General features: G+C 54.4%; 5 protein-coding genes across 5 annotated transcripts; 4 read left to right on the forward strand and 1 right to left on the reverse strand.

Annotated features, from left to right (window-relative positions):
• The first annotated feature begins 452 nt into the window (after positions 1 to 452).
• P884DRAFT_226405 (uncharacterized protein) lies at positions 453 to 1,758 on the forward strand. Its single transcript, XM_069439650.1, has 2 exons — positions 453 to 584; positions 649 to 1,758. Coding segments are annotated over exons 1-2 (1,077 nt in total). The 5' UTR covers positions 453 to 582; the 3' UTR covers positions 1,724 to 1,758.
• A 4,781-nt stretch (positions 1,759 to 6,539) lies between these two features.
• Positions 6,540 to 7,550, reverse strand: P884DRAFT_285954 (glycoside hydrolase family 61 protein; the record flags this gene model as incomplete). The annotated part of the gene is made up of 2 exons (XM_069443798.1): positions 6,540 to 6,629; positions 6,683 to 7,550. The coding sequence occupies 2 exons, from the start codon at positions 7,548 to 7,550 to the stop codon at positions 6,541 to 6,543; spliced, it is 957 nt and encodes a 318-aa protein (XP_069296387.1).
• A 301-nt stretch (positions 7,551 to 7,851) lies between these two features.
• Positions 7,852 to 8,499, forward strand: P884DRAFT_261210 (uncharacterized protein). Its single transcript, XM_069441534.1, has 2 exons — positions 7,852 to 7,949; positions 8,044 to 8,499. The coding sequence occupies exon 2, from the start codon at positions 8,155 to 8,157 to the stop codon at positions 8,380 to 8,382; it is 228 nt and encodes a 75-aa protein (XP_069296388.1). The 5' UTR covers positions 7,852 to 7,949; positions 8,044 to 8,154; the 3' UTR covers positions 8,383 to 8,499.
• A 3,082-nt stretch (positions 8,500 to 11,581) lies between these two features.
• Positions 11,582 to 13,008, forward strand: P884DRAFT_203771 (YT521-B-like domain-containing protein; the record flags this gene model as incomplete). The annotated part of the gene is made up of 4 exons (XM_069438523.1): positions 11,582 to 12,197; positions 12,259 to 12,320; positions 12,426 to 12,539; positions 12,646 to 13,008. 4 exons carry the CDS (start codon positions 11,582 to 11,584, stop codon positions 13,006 to 13,008), a joined length of 1,155 nt encoding a protein of 384 aa, XP_069296389.1.
• Positions 13,009 to 14,575: 1,567 nt separating this feature from the next.
• P884DRAFT_261214 (uncharacterized protein) lies at positions 14,576 to 15,114 on the forward strand. Its single transcript, XM_069441535.1, has one exon. The coding sequence runs from the start codon at positions 14,584 to 14,586 to the stop codon at positions 14,977 to 14,979; it is 396 nt and encodes a 131-aa protein (XP_069296390.1). The 5' UTR covers positions 14,576 to 14,583; the 3' UTR covers positions 14,980 to 15,114.
• The last annotated feature ends 38 nt before the right edge of the window (positions 15,115 to 15,152 follow it).

A 15,152-nucleotide genomic window follows, 5' to 3' on the forward strand; every position in this document is an offset into this window, starting at 1 on the left:
AGATCTATAGAATTTGAGGCAGAACAGGGTAGATATTGAAGAGTTTACCAAGTGCCTACGGGAGGCGTAGTAGGCTATTAAGCAGGGGCTAATTGATAGGCTAATCTAGGGAATACCACGTCGGCTGGCTATAGTTAAAAAAGCCAGGGGGTGATATATAAAATATTGAAGCTTAGAACCAGGGCTACTATCTAATGTAAATAGTTTTTCTATATAATTTGTGGTTGTTGAGATATCCTATATTAAAGTCTGGTAGTAAAAATGTAGGTGGCTGGGAAATGTGGGGGCGGTCCCGGACTTGTGACCACTTACTGTACGTTATACGCTGAGCCTATGAGAAGCCACTTCTTGAGGCCATGTGGGGCCGAGTCAGCGGCCTGACCTTCCATTGATGTAAGGCTCAGGCTGACCATCTTCAGCGCCTTTCAACTTGACAACTTCCTGTCCTTCCCCTTTGAGCCGACTGCATCTCACAACTATCTGATCACTATCATCCCCCGCGCGAAAAATAAAGGTACGCTCTCCTCCTGTGACTCTGTCGCCGTTGCGGCCTTTTTTTCGCTAGCGTAGATTCGCATCACAATGTAAGCAAACGCCAAGTATGCCCCGCGCTGACCGTTCTCGCTAACCGGGATATTTCCCACGAAGGGCCGCCACGTTCAATCCTGCTCCCTACCGAGAAGGGGAGCCACTAGATCTTCAAGTGTGCGAAAGCTCCTCCCGCGACCTGCCGTCCCGGGTTACCGCCACTATCAGCAAAGTGCTCTCGATGACTATGTCCGTTGTACTGGATGTCAGCTTCCAGACCCGGTATGGCCCGCCTATCCACTATGTGCTCAAGCTCTACGACCGTCGATTTGGCTCATGCCTACGTGATGTTCTCGAGGACAAGCCCGCGCCATATACACAGGAAAATGAGGCAGCATTTCAGACCTTTGTCGGGCAGGGAAGGATGCCCGGGTTTCTCCGCTACCTGAAGAAAAGAAACGAGACCGAGCAATTCGCCGTCGCAGCTTGGCAGTTCCTCGACGAGCCTGATCGCACCGAAGGCCTTGCTAAGTACGAAGCGACGCTATGGTATGACTGTATCGAGCACTTTGAATGCGAGACCAAGGCCTATAACCGACTCGCCGATCTCCAGGGCAAGTTGGTTCCGCGTATGCTTGCCTACGTAAGTCTATCGCCTACCAAGCTCACGACTATATCACGGGAGGCAGCGTCCTACTTTGATGTTAGAGGTATCCTTCTAGAACGTATCGACGGATATTGTTTAGGAGACCTGATGCTATCTCCCCTACCAAGTAACCTAAGGAGATGGCAGCAGATCATCCAGTCGGCCGCTGATGCAGCGCACGAGATCAACAAACGCGGCATCATCATGAAGGATTGTGCACCGCGTAACGTGGTTATAGACGGGCAGTCGAACACACCGCGTATCGTCGACCTGGCACAGTGCCGCTTCCGGGATGAGCTAGTAAAAAGATGGTATAAACATGGGTGGCACGAGGACGAGGGCTGGGATCCGGATATCGAGTATTGGGAGCAAGTGGATACCGAGAGTAACCCAGCGGCGATTGGGGCGGTGATGGTGATGCGTATACAAAAGATGACGGGTGTGAAGCTGGACGTCAGGTATCCCGACTATGAGGCGATCATTGCCGAGACAAGGCGGAGAAAAGCGGAGGCAGCTGCAGCAGAAACAAAAAAGGCGCCGCAAAAGTAGAGGTAAAGTGCAGAATGAACATAAATCGTGGTCTGGCGCAGCGGTGCCTACGATCCATTGCTCGAACTCGTTTCCGCATTCTCCCATGAGCCACCACAATCAGATGGAGAGCTATAACCCTAACCCTGCCTCCATTGTTTGCTATAACTGTGTGCGAATCTCTCAGAGCTCCGAACGACGAACGCCTGGCGAGCTACCATGGGGCATCCATACTGTAACCTTTATGCTAGCATTTGTGGTGACATTGTGTCCGTAACCGATGGCCTTATTTTTTCTTCTTTCGTTCTTTCCTTCTCCTCAGTCGGCCGTGTTTCATCTTGTAAGGCTGAGCGCCCAAATAACTAGCTAGCATACATGCGGGTTGTAGAGTAGAGCTGGCGTACCATGGGCTTGTCTCAGCCCTATATCTCGCTTGTCTCAGACATTAACGGCTGGCTAGTCTGTGTAAACATACCTTGTGGGGATGGGAAGCGAACCCGAACGCCTCGGCTATTTTGGCTAATTGAGCGCCCTTCGCCCCCAGCCTGAAGGACCTTCGCTGTGGCAATGTACATAATCCGTACACTATGTACTGCCAAGAAGTCATTTCAAGCTTGCACTTGAACAAACATACGATCAGCGGAAATCACCATGGACGCCGTATCAATACCGGAAGAGCCTGGCGCCCAGTAGTCACAACGCCGATCGCTGCAGCCAACACGGCACGCAAGTGTCAAAGCCACGCTGCCTCCCCCCCCCCCCCCCCGCGGGGGTTACTCGTCACTCTTCGTCAACACTTTTACAATGTCAACGATCGCCCACCGATCATTATTCATGCTGGAAGAGGTGTTGAAAGAGCAACGGATGATTGACATCATGATGATAGACGGACGGGCGGCTGCCATCGAACCCGTCAAAAGAGAAGAAAGGGGCCCATGGTTACACAAAGACCGTCAGCAAGGCGATGTGACGAGAGGTCCAGGCTAACGTTTGCTTATACTAGCACGCCAAGGAAGAAGAAACGACCATCCAGGGCCTCGAACAACGATCGAGGTTAGCGAGGGTTTTCACGGACTGAGCGCGTGCAAGAGTGGTGGCCCGATCAAATTCGGTACCGAGATGGGAAACTGGCCAAAACCCGGATGCACACAGCACCTGGATATCGCAATGGCCGCCAGCCCACCTTGTTGGGGGTCGGAGGGTCGAGATGCGTTGCTGGAAGGGCACTACTGTGTACAGTACACTACTCAGCAACCCATGCATGTATGTATGTACCCGCAGGGACAGGAGAGCCGCATCCGTTTGCGAGGAACCGAGCCCATGAACCTCACCCGCCTGCTTGTGACTTCGCAAGTAACTGTGCATCCGTCGTGCGTTCCCTCTCGTCAGCTCTGGAAACGGCGTCGGTCCTTGACGGTTTGGAGGTGTGTTGCTGCTAGCCGTAATTGGCTTCGCTGCATGTTCGGCGCGATGTAACGACGGCTCGCAGGACTGTTAAGTGGAGGTGTTCGGGCCCTGGTCTTCTTAGTGTATGTACATAGTAGTGTACGGATTACGCAGTAGCGTAGGAAAAAGAGATACGATGACTGCAAGTTCCTTCACATACCTTTGCCTGCGTCGTTACAACGGCCCGTTATCAAATCTCGCTCTCGCCCTGTTGTGGATCATAGTAATCAAACGAGCAATCCCGATGCGGGTCCGTCAGAATCAACCTCGTGTGGCAATTGTTCTACATCAGAGAAGGGCACGATTCCAACGAGACAGTTTGCAAGGCGAAGGGATGTGGAGGTTGGGGAAAGCGAGTTCGGGTGGTGGGAGGATTGGGATGGGGTGCATGCTCTCCAGTCCTCCAAGTCGGTGAGAATGAGGGGAAGGGCTGGGCGTGCGGAGACGTGACCACCTTACCGGGGCAGCCGGTCGGGGGTGGTGGGGATTCACGGACGTTGGTTTGTGCCCGGGACAGTCTGTTTCATCCCACAGCTTCCGATTTGGCATCTCCGTTGGTCCCTCCGGTGCCTTGCCCCAAAAGCGATGTTCAATTCGACAACTTCGTCGTCAAGTCACGACGAGGCAATAGTGGCCGCGTTTGCAGCTGACCAGGTCAGCTAGTGTAGTCAGCCAAGAATGCCCCATGCAAACTCGGGTGCCGAACGTAGGAGGTGGAAAGCTCTCTGGGCATTCCGAGCGAAATGGTGTCGACTTGAACCTCGTTGATTCCCATTCCCCAGAGGTTGTGTCTTGCTCGCCTGCTTAATTCTCTGCTGATACGCGCAATGTAGTTCGTACTCCAGCGCAGCGTGAGTCGAGATGGGCGCTGTTGAGCCAGTGTTGTTGGAATTGCCGGGTGACCGATCAACCTATCTGGCCACGCGGTCCCGCGTTCCGTAGTGACATTGTGATCAGGCATATCCACCAATCTGTTCACTAATGCGGTTGGATTGTTGTTGGCACCTGGGCTTGTTGCAGCCCAGTTAGGGAACGGCCAGGCCAGGACGTCGCCCGATTTGGAGGGACAGGCGTCCCAGATACGGGATGGTCTAACGGCTGGCTGCTTCGCTGCAAGATGCCGTGTCAGAGTGGCAGTTCGCGTATGCAGGCACTCGTCGAGATGCCGGACTCCACAGGGCCTCAGCGTCGTAGCACGCGGGCCGTCTCCGCAACAACATCCCAGTCAGTCGATTCGAGCTAGAGTTTCAACAACAGGAGGTCATGAAGCTGTCGGCGGGAGAGAGAGGGTCCGCCTTGGCGTGCCGAATGTTACTCGAATCGCTGCTGTGTGGGATATGGAACGTATAGTAGTTATTGTATGTATGTACCTGATGGATGTACTGTAACATACATACAGTACGTATGTACTGTATGTACATGGTACCTACCAACAGATGCCAAATCGCTGGGCCATGCAGGATGTGGACGCATGCATCGTCATCACATCGTACCTTTACTGTATTGCGGCTATAAGTCTCCGTGCTAATTGAAGCGTAAACCAGACCGGGGAAGGGGAGGGGTAAAAATTGATGAATTGTTTGGCGCAGACAATGATTGGCTGACTGGCCTCGCCACGGTTTGTATTCATCGTGCCGTGGTGCCATCGTGTCATTTCCTGTCGTGACGACAACGACCGGAGCTCGAGCACTGCGCGCAATCGAGCTGAATCTGGCAATGTTAGGTTGCCCGGAAGGGACCTACACTATAACACTAGAACCCCCCGGCGATGAGTTCAAAAGGCTGCTAACGTTAGTTCTGATTTGCATTAGTCGCCTCGGTGGTCTTTTGCTCCTTCCCCTGTCCTCAGGGTTTCCGGCAGGCACTAGACGGGGCAGTTGTGACCGCCAACAACTGTCCCTGCACCCGCTGCCTGCGGGGAACTCGCACGGACATGTATGTATGTACAGTACAGAAGTTAGTCAAGGCCTGCGCTTTCCTCTCCCTGTTCGCCATCGTGCTACTATTGGCATTCAGTTTTTCCCACAGCTCAAACCATTGGTTCCCCGGCATTAGGCTGCTGCGATGAGCAACATTCCCTTGCATATGTCTGAATGATGCGGCCCGAAACTTCCGTTCATCATCAAGTGGATGGAGGTGACGAGCGAAGGACCTTGAGGATGTGCACGATCGGAGTCGGATCACCGAAGCTGAATGCGAGTAGCTGAGGCCCCGAATATGGAAAACAAATCTTCCAACTCGACCTCCCTGGACTGTTATGGTGTCTCGTTGTTACATCCTCTCTCAGGTTCTGCTAATTGTCTGCCACTCCCATCGTGACAGCGACCTGCAGAGACCAGCATCTGCTGCGAAGACGGGCGGAAGAGAGAAGACCACCATAGGCCTACATGCATCACAGATAAATATTCATGGTGTATGTTCCCCCGTGGACCTAGCCTAATTAAACGAACTTCAAGTCAACCAGAAACAATAAAATGATCACCTCCCTTATTCAAGTCATAACCTGTTAATACTCGTTGACAAACCTACCCACGAGCTAAAGCCTTCCCATTCCGTCTGTTGCTAGAGGTATGGCAGCCAGAGTCGGCAGCCAGCATCTGTCTTAGATAGGGCTCGAGGTGGAATGGTGGAAAAGAGATGAATAAAGAAGCATGCCAACTTTGATCTAGTTCACCTCTGATCATTTGTGTGCCTTGGATGACGACTGCTTTCCTCGAGTGTCGGGGCGACGGTCGAGAATGAGATTGTGAGATAGCGCAGTCAGCTCTTGCAAATAGAGTAAAAGTTGAGGCCAAAGACAACAGGTAATAGCTCAAGACAATGACTATTAGGAGCTCATAAGTTTGGCATGAGTACTTAATTAGTACTTTTACAGGATATATATATATGATGCACCTGTCCCGAGCTGGCAATTACAAGAGGTTCACATCGGATAATTACGTAGGGTAGCATGTAACTACCTTGACCGCAGCACATAGCACAGAGAAGACGTTTGGCACTTTGAAAAAAAAAAGGTAGAATAACCAGCCATGGCCTCGCAGACCTAGGCAGCCGCTTGATTCCATCTATAGAAAATTCCCCTTCATCTCCTCAGAAGGTATCATACACGAAAAGAAAAAAGGCAGAACAAAGCCAATATATATACAAACGTATAGAAGTGAACTTTTGAGTCATCGACGGTCCAAGACAGCCAGGAGCATCAAGCCGTGAACGACCCAGTGGAGCGAAAACGGCCGTCTTCCTCGAGCAGGCGAGGTTATAAGCCAAGCTTCCACACAAAGAGACCGCACCGCGGTGCAAAAAAAAAAAGAAAAAGAAAGAAAGAAAAGAATAACGTGAATGATATCCACTGATTTGTTGTTTTACTTTTCTTTCAGAGGGCAACCTTGACGTCACGGGCGTGGCGACGGCGCTTCTTCAGACCAGCGCAGCGGGTCGGGCGAGCAGCGCTGGAGGTAGCGGCAGCGGTGGTAGGAGCAGGCTGAGCGGAAGAAGCAGAGCCGCCGGTCGAGGGCGTGGCGGTAGCACCGGAACCAGCGTTGGTGGTGGTGGCGGTGGTGGTGGCAGCAGCCGTGGGCGCGGCGGTAGCGGAGCCGGTAATGGCGCTCGCAGAGGCGGTGATGGCCGAGGTGGTCTGCTGGACGGCGGAGGCGCCCGAGATGATGGCCGGGCCGGGGATCTGGTAGGTGACGGGCGAGGTGTAGATGTTGGCCAGGATGCCGGCGTCGGTGGCCTTGTAGAGCTCGGTGCCGAGGACGCCGGAGGGCTTCTGGGTGCCGGAGCCGGTGACCTGCAGGTTGAAGCACTGGGGGTAGTTCTGGGCGCCGTTCTGCTGGCCGGCGCTGTGCAGGGCGATGATCTCGTGGCGCAGGACGTAGTTGCCGGGGGCGATGTTGGGCGGGATCTGGACCAGCCACGAGTTGTTGTTGGCGATCAGCGTGTCGGACGCCCACTTGCCGGGGGCGTTAGTGCCGTCCAGCAGGCCGGACTCGCTGATCTTGAAGAACTTGAGCGTGGTCTTGTCGACCTTCTCGCAGCCCGCGTCGCCGCAGTCGGCGAGATAGTCGATGACCGGACCGTGGTGCGACTCGGGCCAGGTGTCCCACTGGATGAAGACCTTGTCGCCGGCCGCGACGACGGCATGGCCGCCGGCGTTGGTGGCGGACTTGTGGCAGATGATGTCGGGGCTAGAGAAGGACTCGGGCCCGACGAAGCCGTTGTCCGTGTTGCTCGCGGTCCAGCCGACAACCGTCGGAGGGTTCTGCATATAAGGGTGCGTGAATGGGTCGAAGTTCTGGTACGAGACGCCGTTGATGACGATGTTGGTGACGTGACCGTGGGCGGCAACCGTTGCCGCGCCCATGAGGGCGGAGAGGAGACCCTTGGAGGTGAAGGAAGACATCTTCGAAGCTGAGTTGTGCGTATGTAGCGATGGAGAAGAAAACAAGCAGCGGGAGCTCGCGAGGTCAGAAGCTTAGTTGTACCGACTAGCGGGAACGAATGAGTCGACTTTTTTGTTAAGCACAGGAAAGAAGAAGGATCTTCAGTCAATGAAGCGAATGTGGGGGAAAGAAAAATGAACGGAATGGCTTTGCTCGAGGTTGGCTTGTGCCTGGCAAAGGAGAAGGCTTCAATCCGTTGACGGGCTCGAGAAGGCTCTTATATACACTAGAATAACAACTAGATCAAGTATTCGCGGGAGGGGCCCCCTGAACGGTTGTTCTGCTCATTTGGGCGTCCGCGTCCGCGCTTCGTCAAGTGGGAAGGTGATGACGATAGGGGGAATCTTGGCCCTTGACAACTGGCGTGGTGGAGGAATCGTTGCGTTTCAGTGAAATTAGCAAGCCCAGCCGAGGTGGACCAGGTACTCGGGATCCTACTGGGTACGGACGTACAGTAGTGTAGTGTAGAGCGCGGGGGTCATGAAGATGACCAAAAAGCCGGTGCAATGACCATATTCCGTACATAGTTATGCGAATCGACGAAAGAGAAACCGGTATCGCCTGATGGAGTCGCCAGCATGGGCCGGAGGAGATTCACCCCCCTGGGGCGCTATCCCGGTCGATCATTTGCGGTGGTACGGACGGCCGTTGAGGCTGCCGTCAACGTATGTAGTACCCGGGCAGAGCCCCAATATGGCGGAGAGCACGAGAACGACATACTATGTAAACCGCCAAGCTACGGAGATTCCTAGTGTAGAGGCGAAATCTCGCTGCCGCTTGTGTGAACCTTGAGGGGAGGCGGGCGAGTGGTGCTATGCATGTTACACTAATCCGTACTGTTGTTTTGATGAACTGACCGCGGATAGCGACGGTGCAGACGAATCGCCCAGAAGGACGCGGCGCGTTGGTACAGCAAAGCATGAAACATGGTGAGGTTCGATGATGGGTCGAAAGCGGGGAGGTTGGTGGTGGTGCGGCTGCTCGGGCTGAGGTAGAGCGGGTCTTTCAGGGGTTTGGGCAGGGATGAAAGGGGAAGCGTATGCAGGAACACAAGCTCGCTTGTGTGCTTGATGCCCCACCGAGTGCCCCCAAATCTTAACGCCGGGCGCGTGCTTGCAGCCAAGATTCTTCCACCTCACGCTGCATTCCGGGAAGCGCTTCCATTTGCATGGCAGCAAGGATCGCGGTGGAGTCGACGGTGGTTGTCTCAGGTGAAGCATAACTACGGAATACATAGTGTAGTAGTGCAGGCTGGCCAAAGCTCCTGAGAAACCCACAGACGTTCCCGATGTGGGCAAACAAGGCGACGGGTTGTGGGTTGAGTCGCTGAAACCTACCGCGCGGTTAAAAAGCTCCTGTCCTCCGGCCCATTGCTACCTACACGCGCTATCGAACTCGGTGGAAAGGGCGCCGAGGTGCTGGTCTGTTACCGGGTCTGCTGTCAGCTTCAAACCGCCTGCCAAGTAACTAATAGTTAAGGGGGAACGCGTCAGAGATAGTTATCGTCTGCATACACTAGCAATACGCCTGCATTGATCCGGTACCTTAAGTTTTAAGCCTTCGAGGCGCGCAGCGGACCGCGATCTCGTTTCGGGCGCGGCGCATCGCTGGAGAAAGGATTCAGCTACCTGGCATTGCGGACGATGCTCTGCGATGTGCATCGAACGGAAACAGCATAAACTTGTTTTTTTACAACACACCCGTCCCTCCATAATACTGAATTGGAGCTGAGGACGTGCTAAATATTTACGTTGCTTGGAATGAGAGTTATCGATCAGTTTAAGACGGTGCACTACGTACCAAACATATGGAGTATATCTTGATCTTACCGCTTTGATAAGACGTGACGAAGATCAATTGGCATAAAAGAGATCATATAGGAGTTTGCACGCTTTTTTGGAACATGCATTCACTGTTATGAACCAGGATTCGATTAACTAGACACCGTCGAATGGTGTTGAACAAAGATCCACACTGATTCCCGACGATCGCCGCCAGGTTAGTCTCAGTTGCCAGGTCCCTGGCAAGGGAGGCCGAGTAACTACGGATTAATCCGTCCGGAGTGCGGATTAGTTACCTGACCCGGATGCTTCCGCTCGAATTCCGCCAATCAGCACTTGGCCCCACACTTGCGAACTCTGACTTCACACAGAGATTGCATCGCGACTTCCAGATGCGAAAATATCGTCGTTGCTGCTCAGATTTGAATTCCTACGCTAGTCACCGTTCTTTCGCTGGAACAGGTTTCCAGACAACCCGTCTTCAGAGTATGGGAGACGTGGTTTCCAGCTGTTGAGTTGTCGACTCTGCCGTTTGCTCACCAATACATCATCGTGCGGGCCCCGACCTTGGCATACCTTTGGAGCGAAAACTTCTCGTCCCTTGCGCCGGGCAAAGTTATAGGGAATTGAAGGTAAATGGATCAAACCTCTTGCAGTATCGCTGGCTGCTCCCTGAGCCCGTGGGACCTGATTGCGATGAGAGCATACCCCAGTTGAGCTCGACATGCGATGAATTCTCGCTCACTCACTCATTGGAAAGGCATCATTTGCCGGAAATAGACTTGCTCCAACAGAAGCATACCATTGCAATAAGCGGACCGGCACGGTTTTTACTTCGCTGTTCATTATCCAGCAACACCATATTGCTCACAGCAGAGCTTGTGGCCCAGCAGCAGCGACGAAAACGATAACAACTGCGCATCAACGGAGCAGAAGACCGTTTTCTTCAGCGCAGCTTTGTCCCTCCGTGCCAGAGCTTCAATCTCCCATCAAATTTAAGTGTATTATGCGGCCAGTGTTGTGCCCCATGACAAAGAGATGGTTGCTGACCTCGCCGCAGTCGCCAGCCGAGAACTGATTCTTCCACGATGTCGAGTTCCTCTCAGCCACCCAAAATTGACTTGGATGCTCGCGCTGCAGAGTTGAAAGAAAAGCTTCTAAGGAGCCGGGGTCATATTCAGAGTCCGGTCCGTGCAATCTCTGCGCAGCCTTCACCTCCAGACCTTGTCCGCACCTCGGGTTTATCCGCGGCTGCTCCTGCTACGTCCGAAGCTTGTTCGAATGGATCGTCTGCCAGGACGAAGCCTCTGTCCGAAATCATCGCCAAAAGCGTTTCTCCCCAGGCTCCATTAGCTTCGCTTCCCGCAGATGCAAATGATATTGCAGACCTAATATCTTCTATCTCAGCTTCCTTCTCTCACCCTTCGGACACGGCGAGGAGTCATCTAGAGGAACAAGACAGAAAGGAAGCAATTGCGCAAGTTGGGCTTACTTCTGGGCTGTCGTTTAGGGAGCCAAAGCCAGATCATGAGCCGCCTATGCCAGCGTCGACGGGTGCCACAGCGCAGAACATAACACCGGCTCAGGAGACTCTCCGGGTGCCGACTTCCTTGTCAACTGAACAGCCCGTTGAACCCAGGTCTGTCCAGGCAACGAAACACAATAGCCAATCGGTTGCAGCTGAAGTTCAACTGGCCCCGAGAAGTTCTACCAATGAGACTATTAAACAGGGGGAGGCGTACCCTCAGACCTCAACACAAGAGTTTTCTGAAGAAGGCGAGATGACAGCAACTCGGAAGAATAGTGGCTCAACTGCTGCTCCAACAGCACCAGCAGTGATAAACGTGTCAATGGCAACGACCGTGTCTCCAACAACAGGGTCTAGGAACAGCCAGAGGGGCGGAGATCCCGCAGAAAGAGCAGCAGCCGACACCCAAAGTTCCCAGTCAACCAAGGATTCTAGCACTAGTCAAGAACTCAGTCGCAAACAGACCCAACCTACACCTACAGAGCCATCCACCCACAACCCGCCCGACGGCATAGCCAAGTCGTCGCACACTGATGCGCTAGTGAGCAATCCTTCAACTGAAAAGCAGTCGATAGAGTCCAAAACGAACGGCAACCAGCCAGGTTACTCGGAACCTGAAGCATCTGATGACGTTTTTGCGCGCCTTCTGAATCAAGTACCTGACCTCAGAGATTTCCTCGAGATGACTGACTACTACAATGTAGAGGCTCGGACAAGAAGGCTTGCTCGGTTCCGGAGAGCAAAGGCGCTCGCCGCTGAAAAGCGGAGGATTGAGGAGGAGGAGCGTAAACTCAAGGAGGAAGAGGAGCTTGAGATGGAATTACAGCGATCGACTGTGGCGCGGTTGACGAGCGCGGTAGCTAGCGCTTTCTCGGCCTCGGACTCGAATACCCTACCAACCCCGGTTACTCCAATCACTAAAAGCGTAAACGAGGGCGAGGGTAGAGACACGTCACGCGTCATTCCCGTCAAGAGAGAGTTGGAACCTGAAACCAGTCCTGAAGCTCGCCAGGAAAAGGTGCCCCGCCTCGAAGCGCCGCCGTCAACTCGATCGAGGGATCTTGAGGACAGGACCCGGGAGGATGACAAGCGGGATGAGCTCTATTCGCGCCGCGAGTTGTCACCCCGTCACCAGGATCGTCACGACCAGAGCCCGCTCCCTCGACCCCATTACCGTGACGATAACAACGGCGAGGATAACCGTAGAGTGGACCGGTATAGGGGCGAGGATAGTCGTTACCGTGAATCGGAGCGCCGTTCTTCATACCCAATCTATGTCGACTTGGGCCGCAAGGGTGGTGAGTGCTCGTCTCTCTGTCTCTCTCCTGCTTCTCGTCTGCGATTACTTATGGTCCGTAGACACGCGCTTCTTTATCCTGAAATCGTTTAATGAGGAGAATGTGAGAAGGTGCATGGAAGATGTAAGTCGGCAACTTCCTCTCGCGGACCTTCCTCCTGGACTTTCCACGTAGCAATCGACATGGAAATCTGTCCTCCTCGAGTGCTCGCCGCTGACCGTCGCCTAGTGCCTCTGGACGACCCAAATCCCAAACGCAGAAGTCCTCTCCAAAGCCTTTGCTGAATGCAAAAACGTTATCCTCTTCTTTTCCGTCAACAAGAGCAAAGCCTTCCAAGGATATGTACGCCTCTCAGATCGTCTGCCCCTTATGCCGCCTCCCTCTTCCTCTCCCTACGAGCAAGCAGCCCACTAAATTAACACCTCTCTGTTTTTTTTGTTACACTTAGGCCCGGATGATGTCTGCCCCGTCCCCCGACAACCCCCGACCGAGCTTCGCCAAGGGAATCCACTGGGAAACGAGCGATCCCTTCCGAGTGCGGTGGCTCAGCAAGACGGCCGTCGACTTCTGGCGTATCGGACACATCAAAAATCCGTATAACGACTACCTGCCCGTGTTAGTGGGTAAGGATGGACAAGAAATCGAAGAGGAGTGCGGAGCGGCGCTATTAAGGGAGATGGAAGCATATGCGGCAGCAGCCGAGAGTAGTCGTAGCTATGGCGGTGGGAAGAGGCCGGCGGTCGAAAGTTACCACCTGGGAAGAAGGGAGAGTGGCGGGGGTCGGTTTTATGGGGATAGGTATAGGAGGTGAGAATGGGAGGACGAAAGGAGGTAGGGGATGGCGTGGCGTATATTGGCGAGTATATGGTGCAGAGGAATACGTACGTGCCAGGGATCGTGCCCTTGTAACTTCAAAGTCCCGTGTGCTTCTCCATCTAAAAACGTTATCGGGAATCCTGTATCGTTGGATGAGCGCCTGTACTGTATGTACAACCTCTCTTTTACAACTACCAAACCTATCAGTACGTACGATTGCCACTCGCACGCCTAGCAGCGAAAAACCTTAGAAATCTTAAGGCACAATACAAGTTACATCCTGAAAGCGTCTCACCAGCCAAGTGCCACAGCCAAGCGAAGCAAAACGGACTCCAAATTGCCTGCGTTTCATGTGCGAGCACTGCACCACACATGTGTATGCGTAGCGGTAACCTGCACTAGTTGAGCATCGAAACACGCAAGCGTGGAAAGGGCTACTAGGACGCGTTCGCCGGCTGTTCGCTCTTGCTCAGCGCAGCGAATGTACGACACTCCAAGGAGGATGCATCAGCGGCACCTCGTTTGTGACGACCGAACTTCGCATATACAGAAACGCAATTGCAATCAGCAGATGGCGAGCAAGCAGGCCGATCCTGCCAACCTATAAAAGTCCACCTTCCCTTCCCACGAGGAAGAATGGAAGTACTACCGTCCTCTCAGCCATCCAGTCTCTCTCTGTGTGTCTCCCAGGATACATGCGACCACTGAGATCCGAGGCCGAACCAAAGACTATCTCTCTCAGCCTATCGCACCTACGAGCATCCCTCAGCGCTTCGCTTTCCCATCCTGCTAGCTAGCAACCAAGCGAATAGCCAAAAAATAAAAAGAAGAGAAGAAGAGAAAAAGAAGAAAAAAATGTGGTGGATCGAATCCAACCCGCGCAAGCCTACAGGGAGCTGCTCGTCGCCGCTCGGCAGCTCCCCCATCGGCGCCGGCAGTCTCCGGAACGAGCCCAGGGCGCACTACCACATGACCACCGCCGGCCCAGCCACGTACGCCTACGGCCTCTCCGACCTCAACTCGGCCGGCCCGGGCCCGCGGAACAAGAACAACAAGGAGGACGACAAGGAGGAGGAGGAGGAGGATGGGGAGGAGGCCGCCCGCGGCTTCTCGTCGCGCGTGCAGAACCCGACGGCCAAGCTGACCGGCGCGCAACTCACCTACCTCTTCGTGATGCAAGCGCTGCCCTCGATGCTCATCGCGGGGGCCCTCAACTTTGCCGTGGCTTACCGTAAGTCCGTTCTCCCCCCAACCCGGGCGCAGGTCGCTAACATGCGGCCCCCCTCCGACATCAGCCATGTACGCGTCGCCACGCCCGCCGCCGGGCCCGCCCCCCGCGGGCTCGGTCCCGCCCTTCCTCTTCCGCCCGCCCGTCTCGCTCGTCGTCGACGCGGCCCTGACGACGGTGGTACAGTCGGCCATCACGTGGACCTGCCTCGCCGTGCTGGTCAACCGCGCGCTGTCGCGCGGCGAGGTGGCGCCGTACGCGCCGCCGCCGGCCAAGGCGCGGTGGTGGTGGTGGTGGTGGTTGTGGGGCGAGCCGCGCAACGTGGCGGCGAGGTGGTTCCTGATGCTGGACCACTACAACGCCGAGCGGGGCAGTCGGTTGTTGGGTGCGTGCGGACGCCTCTGCTGCTGCTGCTCTTCCTCTTCCTCCCCCTCCTCCTCCCCCTCCGGGCAGTGCGCTCGGCGGGTCGGGCGGTGGATCGCCTTCGGGCTGGCAAGTTTAGGGAGGGCCGTGATAGTCGCACTGCTCGGGTACCTGGTCATGATCGGGCCGACGATTGGGATCTGCGCGGCGGTTGGGACGAGGTTTGACGGGGACTGGGTCTTCCTCGGCAGGTGGGATGGCGCCCTGTTCAAGCTCGTCTACGGTGGGGTGTTGGGGTTCATCACTTCGCCGGCCCTCGCGCTCATGTGGATGCTGCGGGCGGGGTGGATCGTGAACAGACATGCGATGGTTTGAGGCGCCGTGGAAACAAGTCATCATGTCATGGTATCTTCTTTCTGCTCTAGGACGCATTCTTCTGCTTTTTTTTCTTTTTTGTTGTTGTTGTTGTTGTTGTTGTTGTTGTTGTTGTTGTTGTTGTTGTTGTTGTTGTTGTTGTTGTTGTTGTTGTTGTTGTTGTTGTTGTTGTT

This window comes from Thermothelomyces heterothallicus (assembly GCF_042370625.1).
Source record: "Thermothelomyces heterothallicus CBS 202.75 unplaced genomic scaffold P884_scaffold_16, whole genome shotgun sequence".
Classification (NCBI taxonomy): domain Eukaryota; kingdom Fungi; phylum Ascomycota; class Sordariomycetes; order Sordariales; family Chaetomiaceae; genus Thermothelomyces; species Thermothelomyces heterothallicus.

Coding starts and splice junctions, on each gene's coding strand:
- P884DRAFT_261214 (XM_069441535.1), top strand. CDS start 14,584: ATGCTGGACCACTACAACGCCGAGCGGGGCAGTCGGTTGTTGGGTGCG.
- P884DRAFT_261210 (XM_069441534.1), top strand. CDS start 8,155: ATGGAGTCGCCAGCATGGGCCGGAGGAGATTCACCCCCCTGGGGCGCT.